At 40.6% G+C, this 25,404-nt stretch overlaps 1 protein-coding gene across 31 annotated transcripts in view; it reads right to left on the bottom strand.

Moving 5' to 3' along the window:
- Nucleotides 1-25,404, bottom strand: part of MBNL2 (muscleblind like splicing regulator 2) — a 181,211-nt gene that overhangs the window by 18,451 nt on the left and 137,356 nt on the right. For 8 of the 31 annotated variants that reach the window (XM_043504692.1, XM_043504677.1, XM_038405802.2 and 5 more), the window contains 3 exons: nucleotides 12,763-12,816; nucleotides 11,972-12,125; nucleotides 8,360-8,395 (listed from right to left, as the gene is read on the bottom strand). In XM_043504692.1, the coding sequence (XP_043360627.1) occupies nucleotides 8,360-8,395; nucleotides 11,972-12,125; nucleotides 12,763-12,816 (244 nt within the window). Of the gene's footprint in view, nucleotides 1-6,319; nucleotides 6,344-6,723; nucleotides 6,819-8,359; nucleotides 8,396-11,971; nucleotides 12,126-12,762; nucleotides 12,817-25,404 lie in introns of those variants that run through there. The other 23 variants (XM_038405879.2, XM_043504691.1, XM_043504698.1 and 20 more) reach the window with 8 other exon arrangements.

Here is a 25,404-nt window from a genome sequence, read left to right as displayed (position 1 = left end):
AAATTCTCTCAGGTTCAGAGAGCTAACATCACCTGGAGAGAGGCTCACACATATTGGTTCAAACTGGATTCTCAAGGAACCAACAATTGGATAAATAGCCTGAGTTAAAACTCAGGGCTTTCTTTCTGATCTAACAAATGAACAGAACCTCTGGTCTAAGGGGGAACCCCAACCTTACGGATGGATTGGAAGATCTTTGGCCCCTGAGGCCCCATAAGACTCGGGAGCTAGTTCTGAATGAAAGCTGCAATGAACTGGTGAGCATGCAGATAGGTTCTTTTATTAGTTTTTAATATGTTGTCTCTGTAATGTTTTCACCTTAAGAATAAAAGTGCTTGCTTATAAAGGGCTGTGTGGTAACAAAACAATTTAACATTTCTGAGAAAAGAAGTGAAGCAAGCCTGTTTAGGCAGTCTTTTGCTGGGGAGGTCACAGTATAGTCAGGGAACTGTACCACCTGGAAACATCCCAGTCAGAAGAGGGAGAGACAAGTGTCTCCACTCAAGAAAGGCATCAGCTAGGGAGCCAGAGGCCTAGAGTGATTGTCTTTGGTGGATCACAGAGGGGAATACAGTTGCCGTCAACTGTGACAGAGCCTATTCTAGGAGTGTTACTAAATTTGTTCTGGTTTCAGAATAGCAGCCGTGTTAGTCTGTATTCGCAAAAAGAAAAGGAGTACTTGTGGCACCTTAGAGACTAACAAATTTATTTGAGCATAAGCCGATGAAGTGAGCTGTAGCTCACGAAAGCTTATGCTCAAATAAATTTGTTAGACTCTAAGGTGCCACAAGTACTCCTTTTTTTAAATTTGTTCTGGTTTTTTTTTGGAAAGTCAGTGTCACCAGATTGGATAGCCATAGTTCTCAGCATTGTCTTAGACAGTTCTGGAAGGAGGGGGTCTGTTCTGTCTCTTTGTCTGAACTGTCCACGTGTGACTCTGAAAGCACCTCTACTCTACTCTCAGACTATTTTTCAGGACCAGTGCAAACCCTGTCTATACCATCACCTAGATAAAGTAGGAACAGAGCAGAGGAAGATTAACTAGATGAAGCAGGGACATTCCTTCCTTCTTTCCTTTTATGAGAAGGGAAGACTGATTTGGTGAATTCTTTTTTCTTTTCGGGACTGGGCTCAGTGCTTTGATATTTCTATTTGCTTCTAGGGGCCATGAGACAAAAAGAATAAAAATGGTTTAATCCGGGGATTGGAGCACCTGGGACTGCCCAAAAGGGAGAATCTTAGAGACAAGCATGGTTCTGATCACTAGGAGAAGGGAAAACCCACAGTTGGAATGTCAGACACGAAAGGCAGGAGAAAAATACAATAAATGATGCTAATGAGGAAAAGGTTAATAAAACTAATTTTTTTTAAAATGCAGTCATTTTATGAAGTGGATATGAATTCTTTTAGCATTGATAAGACTATCTCCGTAAGATAGCTAACTTTATTAAATTTGATAGTCTTATGCAGGACCCCGTGGTTATGTACCCACACTAAAGGCTACATAAAAATGATCTTTTACTCCACAATGTTACTTTAATCTACAAAAAGGGCCATTTTCCTCCTATCTTCCAGCTTTTCAGTTCATCTGCCCAACATTTTCGACATATCTGGGAGTTTAATGGGTTTCCTTAGGAGACAGAGCGGGAAGCATCAAGAGCCCTCTCTAATTCAGCACAGCAACAAGGGTGAGAGCTACCTGCCTTGCCAAACCTTCTCTCAGAGGTAGTGCACAGAATGAGCTTAAGCATTTTTTTAGGGAGCAGGGGAGGTTTACAGAGGACAGCAGCTGCCATGTGCCGCTCCTGAACTACACACAATAGATTCACTCATGTGGGCCTTAGCAGCTGCACAGCTGAGCAAGGGGGCTGCCACGTGATTCTTCAGTCTAACAGAATTTAGGTTTACTGAATGCCTTGTCTTGCAAGCGTCCACCTCCCCTTTTCCAAGACAGTTCTGTCACTGCTTGTTCCCAATCTCCTGTGTTACAAACCATGAAGAGCAGCTGCCTTCCCAAACTCCTCAACTCCAAAATTTCCTGATTAAGCATGTGGCTTAATTAATTGTTTAAAAAATTATTTCCAACTAAATTCTGTGGTAAATACTTTAATTTGTTTTTTGAACTTGAATGTAATGTGACTATTTTTATTTTCACTATTATTTTAATTTTACAATTATTTTAATAAAAGTGAAGGTTATTGAATGATTTCAGAATTAATACAGCTGTGTAATTTCCAATTTGCCTCAGAAACTGATGCATAATTTACGTCAGATTGTGATGGTGTTGGATAATTCAGAAGCCTTGGCCTTGTTAAACATGTTGATGATCTCTTTCCAAATGTAATCTGAAAATGGATCTTTTCTCTGTTGTATATGCCTCTTAAGGCCATAAACAAAGGGAGAGAAATTATGACACAGCTTTTCTGTAATGTATATTCTATATTAACTATTTGTTCTGTGAAGCATTTTAGAATACAATTTTGTATAAAAGATGCTAAACAAAATAAAGACATATTGTATTGTAATGAATTGATATGAGCAAGGCTATTGTCTAAGGCCTGGCCTACACTGGGGGGGGGATTGATCTAAGATTCACAACTTCAGCTACGAGAATAGTGTAGCTGAAGTCGACGTATCTTAGATCGAATTAGAATCACTTAATTCGTGTCCTCGTGGCGTGGGATTGACGGCTGCCACTCCCCTGTCGACTCCACTTCCGCCTCTCGCCGTACTGGAGTTCCGGAGTCGATGGCAGAGCGATCAGGGATCGATTTATCAGGTCTACACTAGACGCGATAAATCGATCCCTGATAGATCGATCACTAACCACCGATCTGGCGGGTAGTGTAGACATGGCCTAAAAGCATTTCGAGTTCTATAATCGATATAATAAGATTTCTAGATTGTCATTCTGTGTGTTGCCCTGAAGCCTAAAATGTCTGTTGAGTCAGCATGAAGCAATGGAAACAGCTACAAGATGATTGAGAGCTCTTTGTGTTTAGAATATCACCAGGTTCAGCCATCATATTACAGTCTGGTTTTTAAGTACTCAGCAATTTTTTTTTTTTTTTTTTTTTTACACTTTACGAATTACACCTGTATGACAGTACAGGCTTTCACCTAGGGTTTTTTTTTTTTTTTTTTTTATAATAATCAAGAACTGGACAGACATTCCATAGGTTCCTACTTCACTACAGTGCAGCTGGAATATTAGTTGAGATAAATTACACCAATATAGAAACATATGTAATGCAATGTTCTCAAGTAAAAACAGAAGGAAAATGATGAAATCTTGGAACTGTACATGATTTCTTTACACTTGCTATCTCTAACATCAAAGAGAAAAAGGACCACTGTGGTGGAAGCTGTAGGAGACTAAGCAAGCAGCATTCTCTATGTGGAAATAAACTTAGGGGTTATGTTCCTTTTGAAGGCTCCTGACTAGAGCTGGTCAAAACTTGAAATTTCCATTCCACAGAAAATTCTGACATTTCAAAAAAGTTTCCCTTCCGAGTCAGAACAAAAACTAAAAATTTCCCATGAAAATTCCAAAAACTTTTTATTCTGGAAAATTCTAAACATTTCCATCTGATTTTTCCAAAACAGAACAAAGCAACTAGCTGCCCTCTACACTAGGGGCAGCCCAGGGAGTCCCCCACCACAAAGCAGAGAAGCCCTTAGAACCTTGGCTCCAGCCAGGGGGCTCAGGCTTCCTCCCTGCAATTATGTGATCACATGCTATTTTTTCCACAGGCCTCATTCAGTGCACAGGTTGACTGCACAAGGGGACAACTCAGCCACCAGAGCTGTCTGACTCTGCACGGTGAACAGCACAGAAGGGTTTGTGTAGTCTATGCTTTGGGTCCCATTTACTCATGTTATTTTCAAAAAGAAAGCAAACAATTGGCTAGCAGATAGGGTTCATGTAGGATTTTCATGCAGTATGTCATTGACACAAAATATGAACCGTCAACACATGCTAATTCAATTTCTGTGCCCGACCCAGGATTTTTAAAAAACTGTCAGCTGATACTCAGTGGCTGTGACTGTCAGCTGATGTTGGCACCTATTCCTAGTGGCAATTCCAGGATTCTTGAGCAGGTCAGCAAATTTTTCCCAAGAGGAGTTTAAAATATTGACACAGATGATTAAGCACTGCTACTACTTCTTCTTCAGAATCAAGTCTGGCATCACACTCCATCTCGATAAAAGCACCTAGAGCCAGCAATCTCTTACTGCAGCTTCTGGGTGTTTTCAAGGACTAATGCAAAGGAGGATGTGAAAAGCCTACTGGTGAAAACAATGGTTCCCATTGATATCAAGGGGAAGAAATGCCCTAGCAATTCCCTTTTTACATTTTTAAACAAGACTCTCATTAAATTTAAAAAGTGTTCCCTTCTTCCAACATAAATGGAAAAGGAAACCAGCATTGCCAAATTCAGGGGAAACCAAGGTATTCTCTTGCAGGGGGACAGATGGCTGCTGTTTTGCTAGTGGAAAAAAGGGGCAGAGATGAGAAGTTATGTATGATGATTCTGTCTCTCCAGCCAGCATTAGTTAAGTTGCTCAGGTGGAGGAAGCCCCTGTGGAAATCCAAGTGGAAAACATTGCTACTGACTGGAATCTTTAGATGTGCCTACACTGCAGCTTGGAGCATTCTTCCCAGCACAGGTAGATAGACATGTGCTAGCGCTGCTTGTCCTAGCACATTAAAAATTGCAGCATAGCTGGGATAGCATGGGCGACAGCTTGGGCTGGCCATCTGAATACAGCCAGATCCTCTGGGCTAATCCAATTCACCACCTGTGCTACCCCAGCTACACTGCTATTTTCAATAAGCGTTGTCACGCAGAGCTAGCACGTTTCTATCTACCTGGAGTAGGGAGCCTGGTCACAACTGCAGTGTAGACATATCCTTTGTTTGTTTTATTTATTCCCCTGCCATCTGTATTTCCACTTGTTTGTGTCTCTGTTTTTGATCACCATGCTTCACAAGACTTCACTAAGCACTTTTTACCCAATTTCTGTTGCAGAGACTCTGATGTGCAATGTTAACTACATGATTTGAGAACCTGAAATCCAGCAAACCTACAGGATCATCAACCTACTCTTCAGGGTAGTACCATGATGTTATTCATTACCTTACCATACCTTCAAAACAAAAACGAGAAGAATAGAAAACAGCTGAATTTTAAGCATACCAGTTACCTGTGACATTTGTCTTCTATTCCCAAAAATCATCCTTCAGCATTTTCCTTATTAAAATGAGTTAGCTTTCAGAAAGGGATGAACAAAAGAATATTGTGCAAAACAAAAGGATAAAGCCATGAATACACTATCACACTGGAAAATGTAAGCCCTCCGAAAACAAAGGAAGACGTTTATGTTTCTTTAAGAAAGCACTGTGTATTTCAGAGGTAGTATATTTCCCTAGAATGCTATACATCAGCGGTCATGATAACTTTATATTACCAAATTTGAATTGCTTTTAAATTGAGTTCAGTTTACGGGTAGAACACCTTTAAATAATACATTCCAAATATTTTTTAAAATTCTTAAAAAAAAAAAAAAGTTGGCATGTGATTCTGCTCCTCTACTAGGCCTGTGGTGGTGGTGGTGGTGGTGGCGCAGTGGCAACAAGATAACTATGATGAAGGCCACTGCTTCTTCCTTTTTCTCTTTGTGAGCAAATCTGCCTACTGCCTCTTCAGTTTCATCTTACTGCTGCTGTTACTGGTAAACACCCTTTTGCAAAATTTGGGAACAAGTATACCTTTAAGCTATCCCTGAGCAGTGCATGACAGTGATGCACCTGGCTATCAATAAACCAGGAAAAGTGACCAATGCACAAAGGAGTGTGCCGACTGGCACACTGGGGATTGAACTGAGGACCCCCAAAACTGAAAGCATGAATCTCTACAGATCAAGCTAAAGAGCCCAGCTTGCATATGGAGAGCTACAAGAGACTCATATCCTCAGTAGATCGGGCACAGAGGGGAAAGGTAACACACAGTTACATCAGCAAACTGAGAAAAGAAAAGAAAAAATATTACTTCCTCTAATCTCTTTCTCTTGCATCTTAGGGGTCACTCATAACAACAGTAGGTACAATATTTTCAGAAGGAAATTAATTTTCAAGTTGGCAGTGTCCCTTTAAATCTAGAGCGGACAGAGGAGTCCAACTTTTCATGTAAATATGCAGAATGGAGTTATTCCTTATGTTACTGGTATTTTTTAGAAAATGTTTACTTTTTCCTTTTCACGGACTTCTCTTCAGCTGACTTTGCCCACTTGTGGTTTTAGTCAGTTTTCACGAACACAATGAGCTAGTCATTTACACACACTGTATGGAGAAAAGGATATTAACAAATATGAACATTTGAAAACTGCTGTAATATTTTTTCCTTTTGGCATCCAAAGTTAGTTGTAAATCTTAACAAGCAGTCCACTACTAAAATGATTCTCACTCAGCTGGGTTAATTACACAATATTAGATACAAGAAACAAACACTGCAACACAAAACATAGCTACATCATTATTTGCGATAAATGTTAACTCTAAATAAGTGCAACCTGTCCATAAACACTTGCTATAAACTACTTAAAAATAAAATTTGATGAGTAAACATGAAAAAAAATTCTCCACGAGAATTTTTTTAAAAAAAATATCAGCACTCAGTTAGAGTTTGGGATTTGTGAAAGAAAGCTTTAAAAGGAGCAAACCTGATTGGCTGTGGCTGTTGCGGCGAAGGGGACACTTGTTGCAGGAGTTGCTGCTGCAGAGACAGTGGCGGACGTAGCGCTGTGCATCATGGGTACTTTCAGGAGGGGAACCATGGAAGCAATGAACAGGAGGGTGTAGCATTATGGTAATAGAAGTGGTATTTTGGCATGGTGAATATCAGAGCAGCAAGCCATCATGGGTTAAACCAGCAGATGGCATGCAATCACAATGCAAAGCAAGAAAGCGTGGCAGAGAAATAAAAAAGGGAAAATAGCTTATTACCAGTACAATTAAAGGAAGTTTGTCAACATAATCAGTGATTCCCAGAAAACGCAAAATAACTTATGATTGCTGATATTATATTTAAGAATTTGACAAATTATTTTTTCCACTGAATGCATCCGATGAAGTGAGCTGTAGCTCACGAAAGCTTATGGTCAAATAAATTTGTTAGTCTCTAAGGTGCCACAAGTTCTCCTGTTCTTTTTGCGGATACAGACTAACATGGCTGCTATTCTGAAACCTGTTTTAAATTGGGCATCTACCAAAACAGCTTATTACTTTAAGTAAGAATTGTTCAATCAGTTGAAAGACTATTTTTAAGTAACTAAAACACATTAAAACACCATTCCTTAAGAAGTGAAATCTTTCATTTTTAGTATTGGGAAAGAAAGAAATTGTTTATTATTTCTATACATATTAAAAATAATTTATTTTCATTTACCAGTATTATAGGTTAAAAGTATATTTGCAGCCTTGCTTTAAACATACATACAATTTTTATATTTTTGTTTCTGGATTTATGTTCTGTTACCTCTCCATAACCGTTGGATTTTATTTGAGTTAAATTACTATCTGCTTTGAGGCAAACATCAGTGTTATAATTATTTTCCTGATTTAAATAGTAATTTGTTTGATCTAAAAGAGCAAAGCAGATTGTAAAAAATTATTTTTTGTTCAGTTTTAATTTAAGGACAAATTTATCAATATGTGCAAAATTCACTCATGTGTGTAGCTGAAACTCAAGTGAGTAGTCCCATTAAAATCAATGGGACTACTCACTTGAATAAGCACTACTCACCTGAGTAAGGGTCTATTACTAATTTTGCAACCACAAAATATGTGCATTCAAATGCTTCAAATTTTAAAGTGGATTTGAGTTAATTAAGAGGGAATGCGATTCAGACCTTAGGTCTCAAAGTACTTTCAGTTACAAGTATTAAAATAAATGCTTCTGGGAAACTCTGATAAAACTTTTAACACACAGCAAAAAGGAGAAATAGGCACACAACTATGAAACTTCAAAACACTGATGAAATTAGCTTGCTTTACCAATATTTTATGATTTTAAAAATACTATAAAATATAAAATATATTGAGAGAAATACAATTTTGAAAACTGAAAAGCAGATTGGAATCCATGATTTTATGCATTTGCAGTGTGGTTGTTATAGCAGGTGATGTCACATCTAAACTGCAATTTTAAGCTACAAACAAATCTAAGATCCTACAAAATCAATCAAAAAGCCAAATGAACCTTTAAAATCTAGTAATCAAGTCATGTTTAAGATTTGCAAACAACTGAAAGTACAGTATACAATATAAAAGAGATCAATAAAGAAATTTAGAACCTACCAATACTGGTAGCGGGTGTCATGCACAAAACTGACCCTGCATGTCATGCAATGATAGGTGGAAAAAGTGAATAAAGGGAAGAAACAGGTTAGCTGTTTAGAGTTAACATTCAAACTGAGATTGAAACATCACCAAGGATAAGTAGAAGTTAGCTGAACACAATCTTAAGGTCATTCATAGGTTTTGTGTTACAAGAGTGACTTTAAATAATGTTATCCTAAAATACTACTACAGTATACCAAGACATGTTTTGTACATCTGTGTGTGTATTTAAGATGGACCAGATTTCATAAACATCTTTCATTTATTTTTTGCAGAAATAATGATTTTTAAAAACAATTATTGATCGAATATTGGATTATCTAATGGCTGCTTAAATCCATTCAACAATTGAGACAGCATTATGTTAGCTACACAGATTAATGTTTATTAATTTTGCTCATACACAGCAGAGGAAAACATTTAATTCAATAGAAATTCTTATTATTCAGTGGAGATTTTGTTAAATCTGTGTTTAAATATTAACATACCATTTTTAATAACAAATTACTAATGTTACTTTTATTAGCTAAAATGTCAGCAATGGAAACTGAACCAATGCAGCAGGGCTAGTGACTGTGCAACATTCCACATGGTGTCCTGCGAATGTGCCCCAAAATTCGGGGGTGGGGAGGCCTCTGTACAGCTGAGTTCAGTTTTTGTGCTCATTCAACTGTTATCCTTTCTGCTAAAGCGAATGAAAATAGACAGGGCTTTTTAGGAGGGTGAGTACAGTGTGTAGTGGGGAGAAGGTGAACGTTAGAGAGGAAGAGAAACAAAGTGGCATGTACACAACACGTTATGTGCTGAATATGTAGTAGTAGCATAAAGTAGATTAAGTTTGCAGAACTCCTGTTTGGTGATGGTAACAACCTTTTATGTATTGATTTATTTAACAGCAAAAGTAACTATGAATGACCTTATCATGAAGAATAACCCTCATACACTTTCCCCTCTTCCAGTGGTCATAACAGTTCTAATAAACAGCATCTGAAGGAAAACACTACCCTCTTGCTTTTCAGATCGCAAATAACCATTCACCAAACAATAGAAAGTGCAGATGAAGTAGTCATACTAACTTGATGTGTGTTTTGTATTAAAAGAGAACTACAATACAAAAAATCTAAGATAAGCAGTGCTATGAAGCCCCAAAAATTAATTGGGGAGTCACTGGTTAGGAAAGGCAGGGAAATTATATAAAACAACATATCAGCTTTCCATATATTTTATAAGCAAAACCTGGTTCTAGCTGTAACACTTCTACCAAACATGTAGGATGTATTTAAAACTGACACTAGTTCAGGAAATATTGGTTTACCATTTTAAACTAAATAATTAATTTCATGCTTCATAGGGTGTGTGATATTTATAGCCACAGCCCCACAATGGGAAGGTGTAGATGTACTTAGAGCCAGGTTCCAGAACACACAGTTCTTCCTGGACTCCCTGAGAAGTGCAACAACTGTAGGAGCAACATGCACTGTCTTCTATGAAAGAGCCATTCTACCAGCTAGTGGAAAGAGTTTGCGCCATAGCTCACGTCCTCATCCCCCACCCCTCTGTACAGATATTAGTGATGCCAGATCTTTTGAGTTCTCCTGCTCGCTATGAGAACGTCTCCCATTCTGCCCTGGCTCATGTGCCGGGTCTCCTGGAGATGAGAGGCTCTTTGCACCTTTTCTCTTTTTTGTGCACCTGTGCTGGGACTGGATGACAATCTGGCCCCTTAAGAGTTTGGCAAAAAGGCCCACATCCTTTTACATCATGAATTTATAATAAACTGTCACTGAATTTGGAGCTAATTTTGTACCGCTGGTTATGATGACTCCAGGGTTAACCAAAAATGTGAATTGAAAAGAAACAGCACATGGAATAAAGTACTTGAGGAAAGATAAGCATTCTACGTGTGGAAAATATCTGAGTGCTATCTTACTGAAGTATTTTCAAACTAGCTTATTTTTCAGGGTTATTTTAATGCATTTTACTCTAATTATATACAATAGTGAAAAGCTCTGAAAGGCAGTGCCTATGAGGAGGAACAATGCACACCCCGCCACAAGTTCTTATGGCTATGATGTGAAGTACATTTGCAGGGGGACTCTTGGACATTTGTAAGCACTAGATGCTCTTTCATTTCTCAAATTCCTTCAAACCTTCCCACGGATGTTAGCATATTTTCCTGCACATTTCCATTATAGTAGCAAGTTACAAAAGGTCATGGGTTCTCACTGGAAATTACACAAGATTTTGGGATATTTTCAAAATTAAAATGAGTAAAACAAGTGCAGAAAGTAAATGTTTAGAACATATTTTGACAAATATAGGACCAAATCCTGAGATCTTTATTAAGTTTTAACATACTTCTTATTCAGGCAAACTTCCACTGAGTTTGTATGATTTTTGTTTTTAAATGATTATGGCAACACTATAAGAAATTACAGCATCTTGAATTCTTTTACTTGTTTAATTCATACTACTATTAGATGGTTAACGACTACGATAACAGATAAATATATTGAAAAATAGAAAATATATTTACTACAGAAAAATGTTTTAAATCAGCCTAAAAAATCATGGTTGATATACATACTAATACTGAAATTGCACTCCTTAATGCACTATACACAGTATTTACTTTTAGATACTTCTCTTTTTGAATAATATAGAGGATTTTATTACAACTGTTCACTTCATTCATAAATCAGACATTTAAGTGGAATATTCTCCCTTCTTTCACAGTGTTAAAAGAAAGTCTCCACACCACATGTATGAGCTCAAGATGTTAGGCCTGATGGGGTTGTGGATTTTTCCAAAGGACATGGTCTAGTTTTCTACAGCTCTGAACAACAATGGAATATTCATATTACTAAAATTCCACTGTAGTTAAATCACTTATATTAAGAATTACAACACCAGCTGTTAACTGCAAAATCTGGGGAGAATTTTGGATTATAAAATATTTCATTATGAAGACAACGAAGCAAGTTTCCCACATAAAACACTTCTGTGCAGATGGGGAGTGTTTTATCCCCATAGTGCATCTGTGCAGGAATTAGCAATAATTTGGCTGCTAGCGCTGTAGTTCTAGAGGGCAAAGGATAGTGTGTAGCAGGAGTATGTCCACGGCTGCCGAACAGTACCGGTGGAAGTGCAAAATACACCCGAAGAACAGGGATAGCTATTACCAACACTTTTCACACTTCCCCTTGTATCGCAGAAGCATTATGCCTTCTCCATCAAGTTAATGACATTCCTCCTCCCCACCACCAAACACAGTGCTCTTTGATGGACCCAACAAGTGACCCATTTAACACAGATATAAAGTACTCTGACATATGCAAAATAAGGACAACAACAGAAAATACTAAAGCTACTTAATGACACGATAAAATTACCTCCTGAATCCTAATATTCTGCAGAAGAAATTAAAATAGTGTATTAAAATATTTGTGCATACCTGTCATGAATGTGTAGAGAATGGATTACACAGTTAAAAGTATATTCAATGTGATAAGCACTGTCTTATGGGGAGAATGCTTAAATGTGATTCTGTTTAGTGCAAATACAACGTACCTGTTGGGATAAATGCTGCATGTTGTTGCAACTGTGCATTGGCAAGAGCCTGTTGATAGTGCAAGACACTGGGATTAAAAATGGCACTGGCACCATTACTTTTTTCAAGTGCTTGTCTCTTTGGTAAAGGGTGAAGAACGCCAGGAGGAAAGGCCTGTAAAAAAAAAAAGAATTTAATTAAATTTGCAGATTTTTCAAAAGATATACATATTTTCTAATATATATGAATAAAATATTGTAATATACTTTAAAAAAAAGCTGTTAAAGATGCCTTGCCATGCACCTTAACTCAAATAACAATAGCAATATACAATGAGTGAAATTTTGTTGTTGATCGCAAAAGCATGGTACTATTAACATAAAACTGTAGCACCACAACTACTGAAAAGGAAGGCCTTTAAAGCAACAAAAGTGGCATTTCCTTTAAATTTGGCCTTAAAATATTCTAGGAAGAAAAAAAAGCCACTTGTGTTTCATTACCAAGTATTCTTTCTTAGTTAAATATTTTTCCTATTATTAAATACAGTGAGGGATTATAGTATTTTCAATTATAAAAGCAGTTATATTTAATTTTAACTTCTATGAAAAGGTATTTTAAAATGAAGTCATGTTAGGAAAAAAACTAAATTTATTGCATATGAGAATGAAATGGATAAATATATACTGAATTTTTTCTAAATTAATAATAGATGATAGTTTTCAGTTGATGTTAAAAAAAAAAGCAATACAAATTTCATTAGTTGCTTCTCTGAAAAGCTACATGCAAAGCAAAAGGTGAAAGGTCAAAGTACCAGGTCTACAGTTGCTTCGAGAGGCCGCTTCATTGCTTTGGCAGTCGACTGAGTCTTTTAATAACAGGCAGCGAGCACATGATGGCAGTGGGCCAATGGGATTCAAGCGAATTAACATACAGGTAAACAGCAAGCAGAGGTGCATCATGGGAACGGCATTGCATTGTGGATAGGTGAGAAGGAAAAAAATATTCTGAATGCAGTATACAACATACAAAACACTAGGCATGCACAACAACAAAAATGTTTTCTAAAGAAATGAATATTACACCTTGAATTAGTACTGAAGCAATAATGCATCTAATATACCTTAGTTAAAAGCATATAAGAGAGTAAAATATAGATGTTTGAAATTTAGGAAAGTTAATTAAAATAGCAGCTTGCAGACACCATTAAGCATATTATAATACTTCACAGAAACATTGGTTTTTAGGATTTTCTTACAAGAATTTCTGATAAGTTAGTTATGTCAAGTTAAAAAGCATAAAATAAATTTTCAACACTAACTTTGAAAATATAAAGCACTAATGAGAGTTTTAATGCTTTAATAGAATTACTCACATGTATATTTGCTGGATCAGGGCCTTAGTTAATAAAATGTACATTTCAATAGACTTTGAGGTCAAAATATAAACAGTTTTCCTATTTCCAATATATAACAAATTCATGTTATATCTAATCACTAATTTATCAGTTTAATATTTTTTACTATAGCTGGGACAGTAACTTGGATTATCCTTTTTAATTTACCATATTACACTGAGAAAAAGCCCAACATTTTAAAACAAATATTTTCTCAGATGTCCTTCAGGAAAATCTTTACTAACTTTAGGAATCGGTGATAGAAAACAATACTATTTGTCAAGAGCATGTAATGTATGGTTAAAACAGGAATTATGGTGCTAATATGGCATCATTTAAAAATATTTAAATGTAAAACAATGCTTAACATGAGCATAAATTGTATTGCCTATATTTGCATTAAGAGATAAAAGATGAGAGCTAATTGGACTACATTCCAGCAGAAAAATTTAATTGATTTTTTCATCTATAACTCTTTTTTAATGGGAATTTTAAAAGAGTTTAATGAAAACATATGGAAAGGAGGATTTCCTCATGAATCAGAAATCTGGTTTTTACACTCACAATAGGTAGATCCTCAAAGTCCATAGGAGAAATGAATATTCAGACTGTTTCTATCCTTAGCTTCAGACATAGAAAAGTAGAACAATAATTAAAAAGGAAGGACAAGGTACTGAGAGCACCATGTCTAAGACAACTTAGGATCACAGAACTTAGGCCAATGATAACATGAACATGAACATAGCCCTTGCTTCACTAATCCTTAAAACATCTTTCGAAATCCACATTTCTGTCTCTCCGATTATCACCTTGTATCTTTCCTTATATCTTTGCATCCAAAGTCCTTAGCATGTCCTCTATTCCTGATGTCTTGACATCTTCTCCTCTAGCTCCTTCCTAGATTCTACACCCTCCACTCTATGAGATCTGCTCTATCAAGGTCATTAATGATCAGGAAAGGAGGGTCCAGTGGTCAGAGCACTAGCCTGGGCTGTGGGAGACCCAGATTCAATTTCTGATCTACCACAAACTTCCTTTGTGACCTTGGGCAAGTCACTTAGGGCTCATCCACATGCTGCGGTAGTCCTCAACAGTGGAATGCAAGTTCTAATCTGCACTAGCATGTCATGCACTAACTGGCCTATATGGAGCCTGCTGGTGGGCACTAAATGTTCCCTAGTGCGTGTTATTGTAATACCATTTGAAACAGGACTGTGTTAACACACATCAAGAAACTTTTAGCGTGCACAAACAGTGTCCACCCTAACCGGTTAGTGCATAACACACTGGTGCAGACTAGAATTTACACCGCACTGGTGAGGACTAACACACGATGCAAATGAACCCTTAATCTTCTGTGCCTCACTTCCCCAACTGTAAAATAGAGATAATAGCACTTCCTTACCTCACAGCACGGTTGTGAGGATAAATATGCTGATAAGTTTGTGACGCACTCAGATACGATAGTAATGGGGACCGTATATGTACAATAGTAAGATAGGCCAGATTTAAGGGTTTTCTGTTTATTTTCCTCCCCCTTGACCTGCTATCTTTGAAAAAGCTGATCACTCCCTCCTCTCTCCCTTCTGTAAAATATCTAACAATGCCCATCCATCTTTGCACAGTATTCTGAGATCACTAGGGACAAAAAACTATACGAGTTTGAAATATTATGGCTGGATTCAATTATGGAAGGTGATGAACGCTGTAAACTCTGATTTGACTAAATGGGCGTTGAAGGTGCTCAACCCATTACTATTATCATCCAAAACACAGATCTCATCCACTCTCACAACTTCCCCTATTATCTCCATATTTATGACTCCCAAATCTGCACTCCTTATCCTCTTCCCTCAGTTTAGACTTAGATCCACACAGTAAGCCAAAAGGGACCACTGTGATAATCTAGTCTGGGGTCCTGTATACACAGGGCATAGGACTACTCTGTATTAATTCCTTTTGAACTGGAGAATACATTTGAGGAAAACATCTAATTTTGATTTAAAAATTGCCATTGATGGAGAATTCACCCCAACTCTTGGTAAATTGTTCCAATGGTTAATTACCCTGCTAAAAATTATCACCTTATTTCTAGTTTGAATTTGTCTAGCATCAACTTCCACTTGTTATATGTTAGGGTATGTCTACACTACAAAATTAGGTTGATTTTGTAGAAGTCGATTTTTAGAAATCGATTTTATACAGTCGATTGTGTATATCCCCATTAAGCATTAAGTCGGCGGAGTGTGTCCTCAATACCGTGGCTAGCATTGACTTACAGAGTGGTGCACTGCGGGTAGCTATCCCACAGTTCCTGCAGTCTCCACTGCCCATTGGAATTCTGGGTTAAGCTCCCAATGCCTGATGGGGCAAAAACATTGTCGCGGGTGGTTTGGGGTATATGTCTTCAGTTGCCCCTCCCTCCGTGAAAGCAATGGCAGACAATTATTTCGCGCCCTTTTTCCTGGGTTACCCATGCAGACACCATACCATGGCAAGCATGGAGCCCGCTCAGCTCACCGGTGCTGTTGCGAGTATTGTAAACACCTCACGCATTATCCTGGAGTATGTGTAGAACCGGTTGAAGAGACGCCAGCACGAGGACGATTGTGATGAGGACATGGACACAGACATTCCTGACATCTTGGGCTGTGGCAATTGGGACATCATGGTAGAAGTGGGGCTGGTTGATACAGTGGAACGTTGATACTGGGCTTGGCAAACAAGCACAGACTGGTGGGACTGTATAGTTTTGAAGGTATGAGTCACAGTGGCTGCAAAATTTTCACATGCGTAAGGCCACTTTCCTGGAACTTTGTGAGTTGTTTCCCCCACCCTGAAGCACAGGAATACCAAGATGAGAGCTGCCCTGACAGTTGAGAAGCAAGTGGTGATAGCCCTGTGGAAGCTTGCAACACCTGACTGCTAGCAGTCAGTTGGGAATCAATTTGGAGTGGGCAAGTCTACTGTGGGGACTGCTGTGATCCAAGTAGCCAATGCAATCGCTGACATTTGGTTATCAAGGGTAGTGACTCTGGGAAATGTGCAGGTCATAGTGGATGGCTTTGCTGCAATGGGGTTCCCTAACTGTGGTGGGACAATAGACGGAACGCATATCCCTATCTTGGCACCAGACCACCTTGCCAACCAGTACATAAACCACAAGGGGTACTTCTCAGTGGTGCTGCATGCACTGGTGGATCACAAAGGACGTTTCACTGACATCAACATGGGATGGCCAGAAAAGGTGCATGACGCTCACATCTTTAGGAACTCCGGGCTGTTCGAGCAGTTGCAAGAAGGGACTTACTTCCCAGACCAGAAAATTACCACTGGGGATGTTGAAATGCCAATAGTTATCCCTGGGGACCCAGCCTACCCCTTGATCCCATGGCTCATGAAGCCATACATAGGCAACCTGGACAGTAGTAAGGAGCAGTTCAACTATAGGCTGAACAAGTGCAGACTGGTGGTAGAATGTGCCTTTGGACATTTAAAAGCTTGCTGGTGCTTTTTGCTGACTAGTTCAGACCTCAGTGCAACCAACATTCCCATTGTTATTGCTGCTTGCTATGTGCTCCATAATATCTGTGAGAGTAAGGGGAGACATTTATGGCGGGGTGGGAGGTTGAGGCAAATCGCCTGGTGGCTGATTTTGAGCAGCCAGACACCAGGTCGATTAGAAGAGCACAGCTAGGCGCGCTGCGCATCAGAGAGGCTTTGAAAATCAGTTTCATAACTGGCCAGGCTACAGTGTGACAGTTGTGTGCGTTTCTCCTTGATGGAAACCCGCCTCCTTTGTTGATTTTAATTCCCTGTAAGCCAACCACCTTCCCCCCTTCAATCACAGCTGGCAAAGGAAATAAAGTAGCTGTTGTTTTGAAACCATGCATTCTTTCTTTATTAATTAAAAAAAAAGTGAGATAACTGACAAGGTAGACCGGGTGGGGTGGGGCAGGGGAGGAGGGAAGGACAAAGCCATATTGCTTATTGTAGCCACACTACAAATCAAAACTGTTTGAATGACAGCTTTCTGTTGCTTGGGCCATCCTCTGGAGTGGAGTGGCTGGGTGCCCGGAGAACTCCCCACGTCACGTTCTTGGGCGTCTGGGTGAGGAGGATATGGAACCTGGGGAGGAGGGCAGGCGGTTACACAATGGATGCAGCGGGGGTCTGTGCTCTTGTTGGCTTTCCTGCAGCTCCAACAGACACTTCATCATATCCGTTTGCTCCCCCATTAGCCTCAGCATCACCTCCTGCCTCTGATCTTTGCGCTAACTAAATGCTTTCCTGGTCTCTGCCAATGAATGCCTCCATGCATTAAGCTGTGCCCTATCAGTGCGGGAGACTGCATGAGCTCGGAAAACATGTCATCGTGAGTGTGTTTTTTTCTCCTAATCTGCGATAACCTGAGGGACAGAGATGATAGGGGGAGCATAGAAACATTTGCACCTGGAGGGAGATAAAAAGGGAGAGTAAAATTTAAGATGATACATTTCTGAGAACAAAAGGGAGATTCTTTCACAGTGAATCAAGCAATTCACAGCAGACAGCACATGTGCTTTAGGTTCAAGGTCGTATTTTGCCTTTTTATATTGAGTGCCTGCCGGTATGGTGACACATCACACATGGCTGGGCAACAGATTTTGGTTTCTAGGCAGCCATGGTAAGCCTTTTGGTATGCAGGGTTGGCTTCTTACGCCTTCATAACATGTGGGAATGGCTTCAAACTGCAGAGCCATCCTTTTCCATAACAAGCAATGCCGGTTGGGTTTCACATTTAAAAGGAGGGACTGCGGTTTTTGGGGGGATGTGCAACATCTCCCCCTACCCCACTGCGTGGCTATTCTCTGGGATGATCCCTCTCCCCCTCCCCCTGCTGCGTGGCTATTCTCTGGGATGATCCCTTTTAGCCAAGCGCAAACAACCCAGAGTGAACGGGGTCCTTTTACTATTCGCTTACAAAAATTCCCCTATTTCAACCAAGTGACCATGAATGATATCACTCTCCTGAGGCTAACACAGAAAGTTATAGCCTGAATGTTGCCTGAATGCGACCAAAACCTAGGACCATTCGCTGCCAGGTTTTGTGCTGCAATGATTCCAGACTATTTGCTACTGGCTTGGCGCGGTAAAGTGTCCTACCGTGAAGGACGACATAAGGCAACCCTCCCCAGAAACCTTCTGCAAAGGCTTACAGAGTATCTCCAGGAGAGCTTCATGGAGATGTCCCTGGAGGATTCCCGCTCCATCCCCAGACACGTTAACAGACTTTTCCAGTAGCTGTACTGGCCGCAAATGCTTCCCAGTTCTTCAGGGCAAATTAAACACTATTGCTTTTAAACCCTGTACTGTAGTTACAAATGTGCACTCACCAGAGGTGCCTTCTCCGGCTTCAGGGTCGGGGATCCCGCCTTGGGAGGGTATTGACTCCAGGGTGATAAAAAGGTACTGGCTGCCGGGGAGATGGATTCACCACTTGCCCGCTGTGCATTCTCCACGGACAGTGGTGGGGTAGTGGTAGGGTCCCCCCTTAGAATGCCATGCAGCTGACCATAGAAGCGGCATGTATGGGGCTCTGACCTGGAGCAACCATTTGCCTCCTTTGTCTTTTGGTAGGCTTGCCTGAGCTCCTTAACTTTCACGCGGCACTGCTGTGTGTCCCTGTTGTAGCATCTCTCCACCATGCCCTGTGCGATTTTGGCATATATATTAGCATTTCTTCTTTTTTGATCGGAGTTCGGCCTGCACAGATTCTTCTCCCCATACAACAATCAGATCCAGTGTCTCCCTTTTGGTTCATGCTGGAGCTTGTTTGCGATTCTGGGGGGACTGCATGGTCATCTGAGCGCGCCATGCTGACCAAACAGGAAATGAAATTCAAAATTTTCCTGGGGCTTTTCCTGTATACCTGGCTAGTGCATCAGAGTTGAAAGTGCTGTCCAGAGCGATCACATTGGAGCACTCTGGGATAGCTCCCGGAGGCCAATACTGTCAAATTGCGTCTGCACTGCTCCAAATTCGACCCAGCAAGGTCGATTTCAGTGCTACTCCCCCTGCTGGGGAGGAGAACAGAAGTCGATTTTAAGAGCCCTTTAGGTCGACGGAATGGGGTTGCTTGTGTAGATGCATTCATTTTAAAATGACCTAACGCGGCTAAATTCGACCTAACCCCGTAGTTTAGACCAGGGATTAGTCTGCTAGACCAGTGGTCTCCAAAGTGGGGTGCGCGCACTCCAGAGGGTGCACCAGAGGATCCCAGGGATGCGCGGCTGGAGGAGCGCTGCTGGATGGCACTCCGCATTTTTTTTCTTCTGTGCCAGCTCTGCACATCTGCAGCAGGTCTTCCCCTCCGGTGGCATACCTGCGACAGGTCTTCCCTCCTCCTTTCTTCGGCTGCACTGTGGGGGTGCGCAATCCAAAAACTTTGGAGACCACTGTGCTAGACTGAAGAGCCCTCTACTATCAAATTTCTGTACCCAATTTAAGTACTTATATAGACTGATGAAATCACCCCTCCACCTTCTTTGTTAAACCGAATACATTGACGTCCCTGAGTCTTTCACTGTAAGGCCATTCTTTTAATCCTTTAATTGTTCTCGTGGCTCTCTGAACCATCTCCAATTATCAACATTGTTTTTGAATTGTGGACACCAAAACTGGACGTAACATTCTAACAGCAGACGTACCAGTGCCAAATACAAAGGTAACAGAACCAAGGATTGCAACAGCCATTTTGGCCACAGTGTCACACTGGAAGCTCACACTGAACTGATTCACAACTTTGCATTGGTCTTGCATACATCTCAACCTGTTTGCTCCATTGCTCCAAAGAACTCCCTTCTTTGAATCCTTTTGCAGGCTTTTCCCTCGCCTTCCAGATCAAGTCAAGCTCCTAGTGCTCAATTTCAAGGTTCTATAGTAGCAAAGTCTCTACCTATAAGGCAGTTCTTGTTTCCTCCTTGTCTCCCCTGCCCACCATGCCTTTTGCTTGACTGTCCACTTCTTCCTCATATCTTCACAATCTTCTTTCCTTTCACTCTTACGCTTGAAGCCTTGTTCACCATATAACCTCCCTCTCACCAATCAAACCCCTCTACAAAACATATTTCTTCCACCAGCCCTTTCCATGATAACCAACCATTGCAGAGGAACAGAAGGAGAAAGGTGAAAGAAAGAAAACAAATAAAATTAACTAGCCGCGTAAAGGCTCTATATTTTATCTTCCACATACACTTTATATATACTATTATGAGATGTGTTTAAGGTATGGTGAATATTTAATTTAATTTAGATTTTTTGTTCCTCAGTGTCTTCTTTTACGTTTCTCACTGCACTGAGCACACTTTTGGTGCTCCATAAATAATGTAATGATTATACTAATGGATCACACGGTCTTCAAATTCACTTAAAGCACAAAAATACCAAAACACTGGTTTTCAGCTATAAATGGTCTGGGCTCTGGCTATTTCACAGACTGCCCATCTCCTTGCTTTTACCTCAAAAGCTGAGATCAGTAAGGCAGGGGTGGGCAAACTATGGCCTACGGGCCAATCCGGCCCTCCAGACAGTTTAATCTGGCCCTGGAGCTCCTGCTGGGGAATGGGGTCTGGGGCTTGCCCTGTTCCCGCGCCTCAGCTGGGAAGTGGGGTAGGAGGCCACTTCGCCTGAGGCTCCTGGAAGCAGCAGCATGTTCCCCCTCCAGCTCCTACTTTAGGGGCAGCCAGGGGGCTCTGCGCGCTGCCCCCGCCCCAAGTGCCACCCCCTTAGCTTCCACTGGCCAGGAACTGTGGCTAACGGGAGCTGCAGGGCAGCACCTGCGGACAGGGCAGTTCACAGAGCCGCCTGGCTGCACCTCCACATAGGAACCAGAGTGGGGACATGCCACTGCATCCAGGAGCTGCTTGAAGAAAGTGCTGCCCGGAGCCTGCACTCCTGACCTCCCATGCTCCAGTCCCCTGCCCCAGCCCTGATCCCTCTCCTACACCCCAACCCCCTGCCCCAGCCCGGACCCCCTCCCATACCCTGAACTTCTCATTTCTGGCCCCACTCCAGAGCCCACACCCCCAGCCTGGAGCCATCATCCTCTTCTGCACTCCAACCCCAATTTTGTGAGCATTCATGGCCCACCATACAATTTCCATACCCAGATGTGGCCCTCGGGCCAAAAAGTTTGCCCACCCTTGAGCTAAGGCATTTAAGGAAAAGTTACTAGGTTTAAATGTCAGGGGCTAGAGGTAGGGTATTCCTAAAGGGGTCTTGAATGCTGAAATTCACTGACCCCCTTGGTCTGGCTGGGATTCTTTCCTGGAGGCACGGCACCGAAGATGTACCCTGAGGGAGTGGGAACAAAGGTGACTTTATCTCATCTTAACTCTATTTTATGGTGGCCCTAGAGCAGTGGTCACCAACCGGTCGATTGTGATCGACTGGTTGATCCTGGGGACTCTCCCAGTTGATCACGATCTCCGAGAGTGCTGCTGGACTGCCGCTATGGCAAGCTCCCTGCATGCTGCGGTCCCACACTGCTCCAGCATGGCCCCACGGTGGCAGGGACGAGAGGGGCTGGCAGAGGTCTTGGCATGCTGCTCCTGTCTGAAAGCAACACCCCTGCAGCTCCCATTGGCCAGGAACAGGGAACTGTGGCCAATGGGAGCTGTGGGGGTCATGACGGCAGAAAGGGGCAGCACACAGAGCCATGTGCTCCCCCCTCAGGGATGCGTTGTCCCCTTCCAGGAGCAGTGTGGGGACAGGGCTGGCAGGGAGCCTGCTTTATCCTCGCTGTGACACCAACTGGGAGCCACCTGAGGCAAGTGCCACCCGGTGAGAGGCCACACCCCAACCCACTCTTGGAGCCAGGACCCCCTCCTGCACTCCAAGTCCCAGCCCTGAGCCTCCTACCAGGGTGAGCACCCCAAACCCTCTTGTGGACCCCAACCCCCTGCCCCAGACCTGACCGCCCGCAGACAGCCAGCATCCCGCACCCGCTCCTGCACCCCAACACTCTGCCTTAGCCCGGAGCTCCCCCCCCGCACCCAAACTTTCTCCCAGAGCTTGCACCGTTCACCCCTTCCTGTATCCCAACCCCCTGCCCCAGGCTCCTCCCAGAGCTCCCTCCCACACTCGAACCCCTCGGCCCCAGCCCAGAGCCTGCACCCACTTCCGAACTTCCTGGGTTGTTCTTAAATTCAAAAAGTGATTTTAGGCATAAAAAGGTTGGAGACCACTGCCCTAGAGCTACTTTTATGCTGCTAAATAGCCCACACAAGCCAAGAATCTTTGCTTGTTTTTGATAATGTTTTTTGAGGGGATTCAAGAATGGAGTTCTCACATTTGCCATAATGTGGACCACATCTCACTAGTGCCATGGACTATCTCCCTTCCTTTCATAATGACACCTCCCCTCACCTTCACTATCACACAACTTCCCTTGGCAACTACAGCAATTGCTTAAATGGAAAAGAAAGTGCTCCACACACCATCAGTGACCTACAGAGTACAGTTAGGAAACTGTTGATTTTGGAATTTTTGACTAACTGATGGGGGCATTATCTTCTGTTTTGATTATCATGTAACACTGGCTGTTATACAGGATTGTAAATTTTGCTTCAAGGTTGTTTAATAAGTATTTTTATAAAGGTAAAAGAGTTCCAACACGGGTGAAGATATATGTTAACATGTTCTACAGCAAAAATATGTGCTGTTTGAACATTTATGAAGTGTATAAATTAACCCCATCTCTTAGTATTAGTCTATAAAGCCATGCATAATCTAGGCTTTAAGTACTCAAGCCTTTTGATCCATATTCCTGCCCAACAAGTATTAGGGTAAGTCTGCTGTGAGACCATAATTTCAACTCAGGACCCATCTGGAAGAAGGAACTGTTGGTTAGGGATCCGTGATTGTTCCTTCCAAGGGAGATCCACCAGAATTATTATTTTTTTAGGTCAGACAGTATTTTGACTGAATAATTCTTGACCATTTGGAGGGGGGGGGGCTCGCCTATATATATATATATATATATATATATATATATACATATATATATATTGTATCAGCAACCACTTTTCCCCATACTCTCCCGTATTATTTGTCCCAATGGAGAATTAACTCCATTTATTTATTTTGACCCCCGGTTTCCCTTTGTTTTGGATTTGTATTAAATAAAAAATAAATGGGATGAAAAAAGCTTCTTTTGTCTACATTATAACTCTTCAGAGTTTAAATATACAATTAAAGGCCATCTATAAAATTTTCCACAGGAATAATATACCATCATCTGGCTTTCAGCCTTCTCCTTTGATGGTATAATGCTAGTAATTCAAACTTATATTTCAAAAGACTCTTCCTCTTGGTTTCTGTCTTGGCTTATTTCAATAAAAGGAGGCATATCTTAGAACTAGTTTGGCGCAGAAAAATACTTTGCTTATTTTTTTATTAGGGCTGTCAAGCAATTTAATCACAATTAATTGCACTGCTAAACAATAATAGAATACCTTTATTTAAATATTTTTGATGTTTTCTACATTTTCAAAAATATTGATTTAAATTACAACACAAAATACAAACTGTACAGTGCTCACTTTATATTTATTTTTATTATAAGTATTTGCACTGTAAAAAAACAAAAAAAAATAGTATTTTTCAATTCACCTAATACAAGTACTAATACATGTGCAATCTCTTTATCATGAAAGTTGAACTTATAAATGTAGAATTATGTGCAAAAAACCCTTCATTCAAAAATAAAATGTAAAATTTTAGAGCCTGCAAGTCCACTCAGTCCTACTTTTTGTTCAGCCAATTGCTCAAACAACTTTGTTTACATTTGCAGGAGATAATGCTGCCTGCTTCTCGTTTACGTCACCTGAAAGTGAGAACAGGCATTCTCATGATACGGTTGTAACTGGTGTCGCAAGATATTTACGTGCCAGATGTGCTAAAGATTCATATATCCCTTCATGCTTCAACCATCATTCCAGGGGACATGGGTCCATGCTGATGACTGGTTCTGCTTGATAACAATCCAAAGCAGTGCGGACTGACGTATATTCATTTTCTGAGTCAGATGCCACCAGCAGAAGGTTGATTTTCTTTTTTTGGTGGTTTGGGTTTTATAGTTTCCACACCAGAGTGAAGCTCTTTTAAGACTTTGGAAAGCATGCTCCACACCTTGTCCCTCTCAGATTTTGGAAGGCACTTCAGATTTTTAAACTTTGGGTTGAGTGCTGTAGCTATCTTTAGAAATCTCACATTGGTACCTTCTTTGCGTTTTGTGAAATCTGCAGTGAAAGTGTTCTTAAAATGAACAACATGTGCTGGGTCATCATCCAAGACTACTATAACATGAAATATATGGCATGCGAGTAAAACAGAGCAGGGTACATACAATTCTCCCCCAAGGAATTCAATCACACAAAAAAAATGCATTAATTGAATTTAACAAGTGTCATCAGCATGGAAGCATGTCCTCTGGAATGGTGGCTGAAGCATGAAGGGGCATATGGATGTTTAGCATATCTGGCACGTAAATACGTTGCAATGCCAGCTACAAAAGTGCCATGAGAACGCCTGTTCTCACTTTCTGGTGACATTGTAAATAAGAAGAGGGAAGCATTATTTTCTGTAAATGTAAACAAACTTGTTTGTCTTAGCGATTGGCTGAACAAGAAGTAGGACTGAGTGGACTTATAGGCTCTGAAGTTTTACATTGGTTTGGTTTTGAGTGCAGTTAAGTAACAAAAAAAACCCTACATTTGTAAGTTGCACTTTCACGACAAAGAGATTGTGCGACAGAACTTGTATGAGGTGAATTGAAAAATACTATTTTTTTAAAATCATTTTACAGTGCAAATATTTGTAATAAAAATAATTCACATTTTAATTTCAATTACAACACAGAATACAAAATATATGAACATGTAGGAAAACATCCAAAATATTTAATAAATTTCTATTGGTATTCTATTGTTTAACAGTGCAATTTAAACTGCGATTAATCGCGATTACTTTTTTTAAATCATGATTAATTTTTTTGAGTTAATCGCGTGTGATATCTGC

The sequence above is a fragment of the Dermochelys coriacea genome, chromosome 1 (genome assembly GCF_009764565.3).
Source record: "Dermochelys coriacea isolate rDerCor1 chromosome 1, rDerCor1.pri.v4, whole genome shotgun sequence".
In the NCBI taxonomy this organism is placed as follows: domain Eukaryota; kingdom Metazoa; phylum Chordata; order Testudines; family Dermochelyidae; genus Dermochelys; species Dermochelys coriacea.
This window is presented reverse-complemented; position numbering and strand designations above follow the sequence as displayed.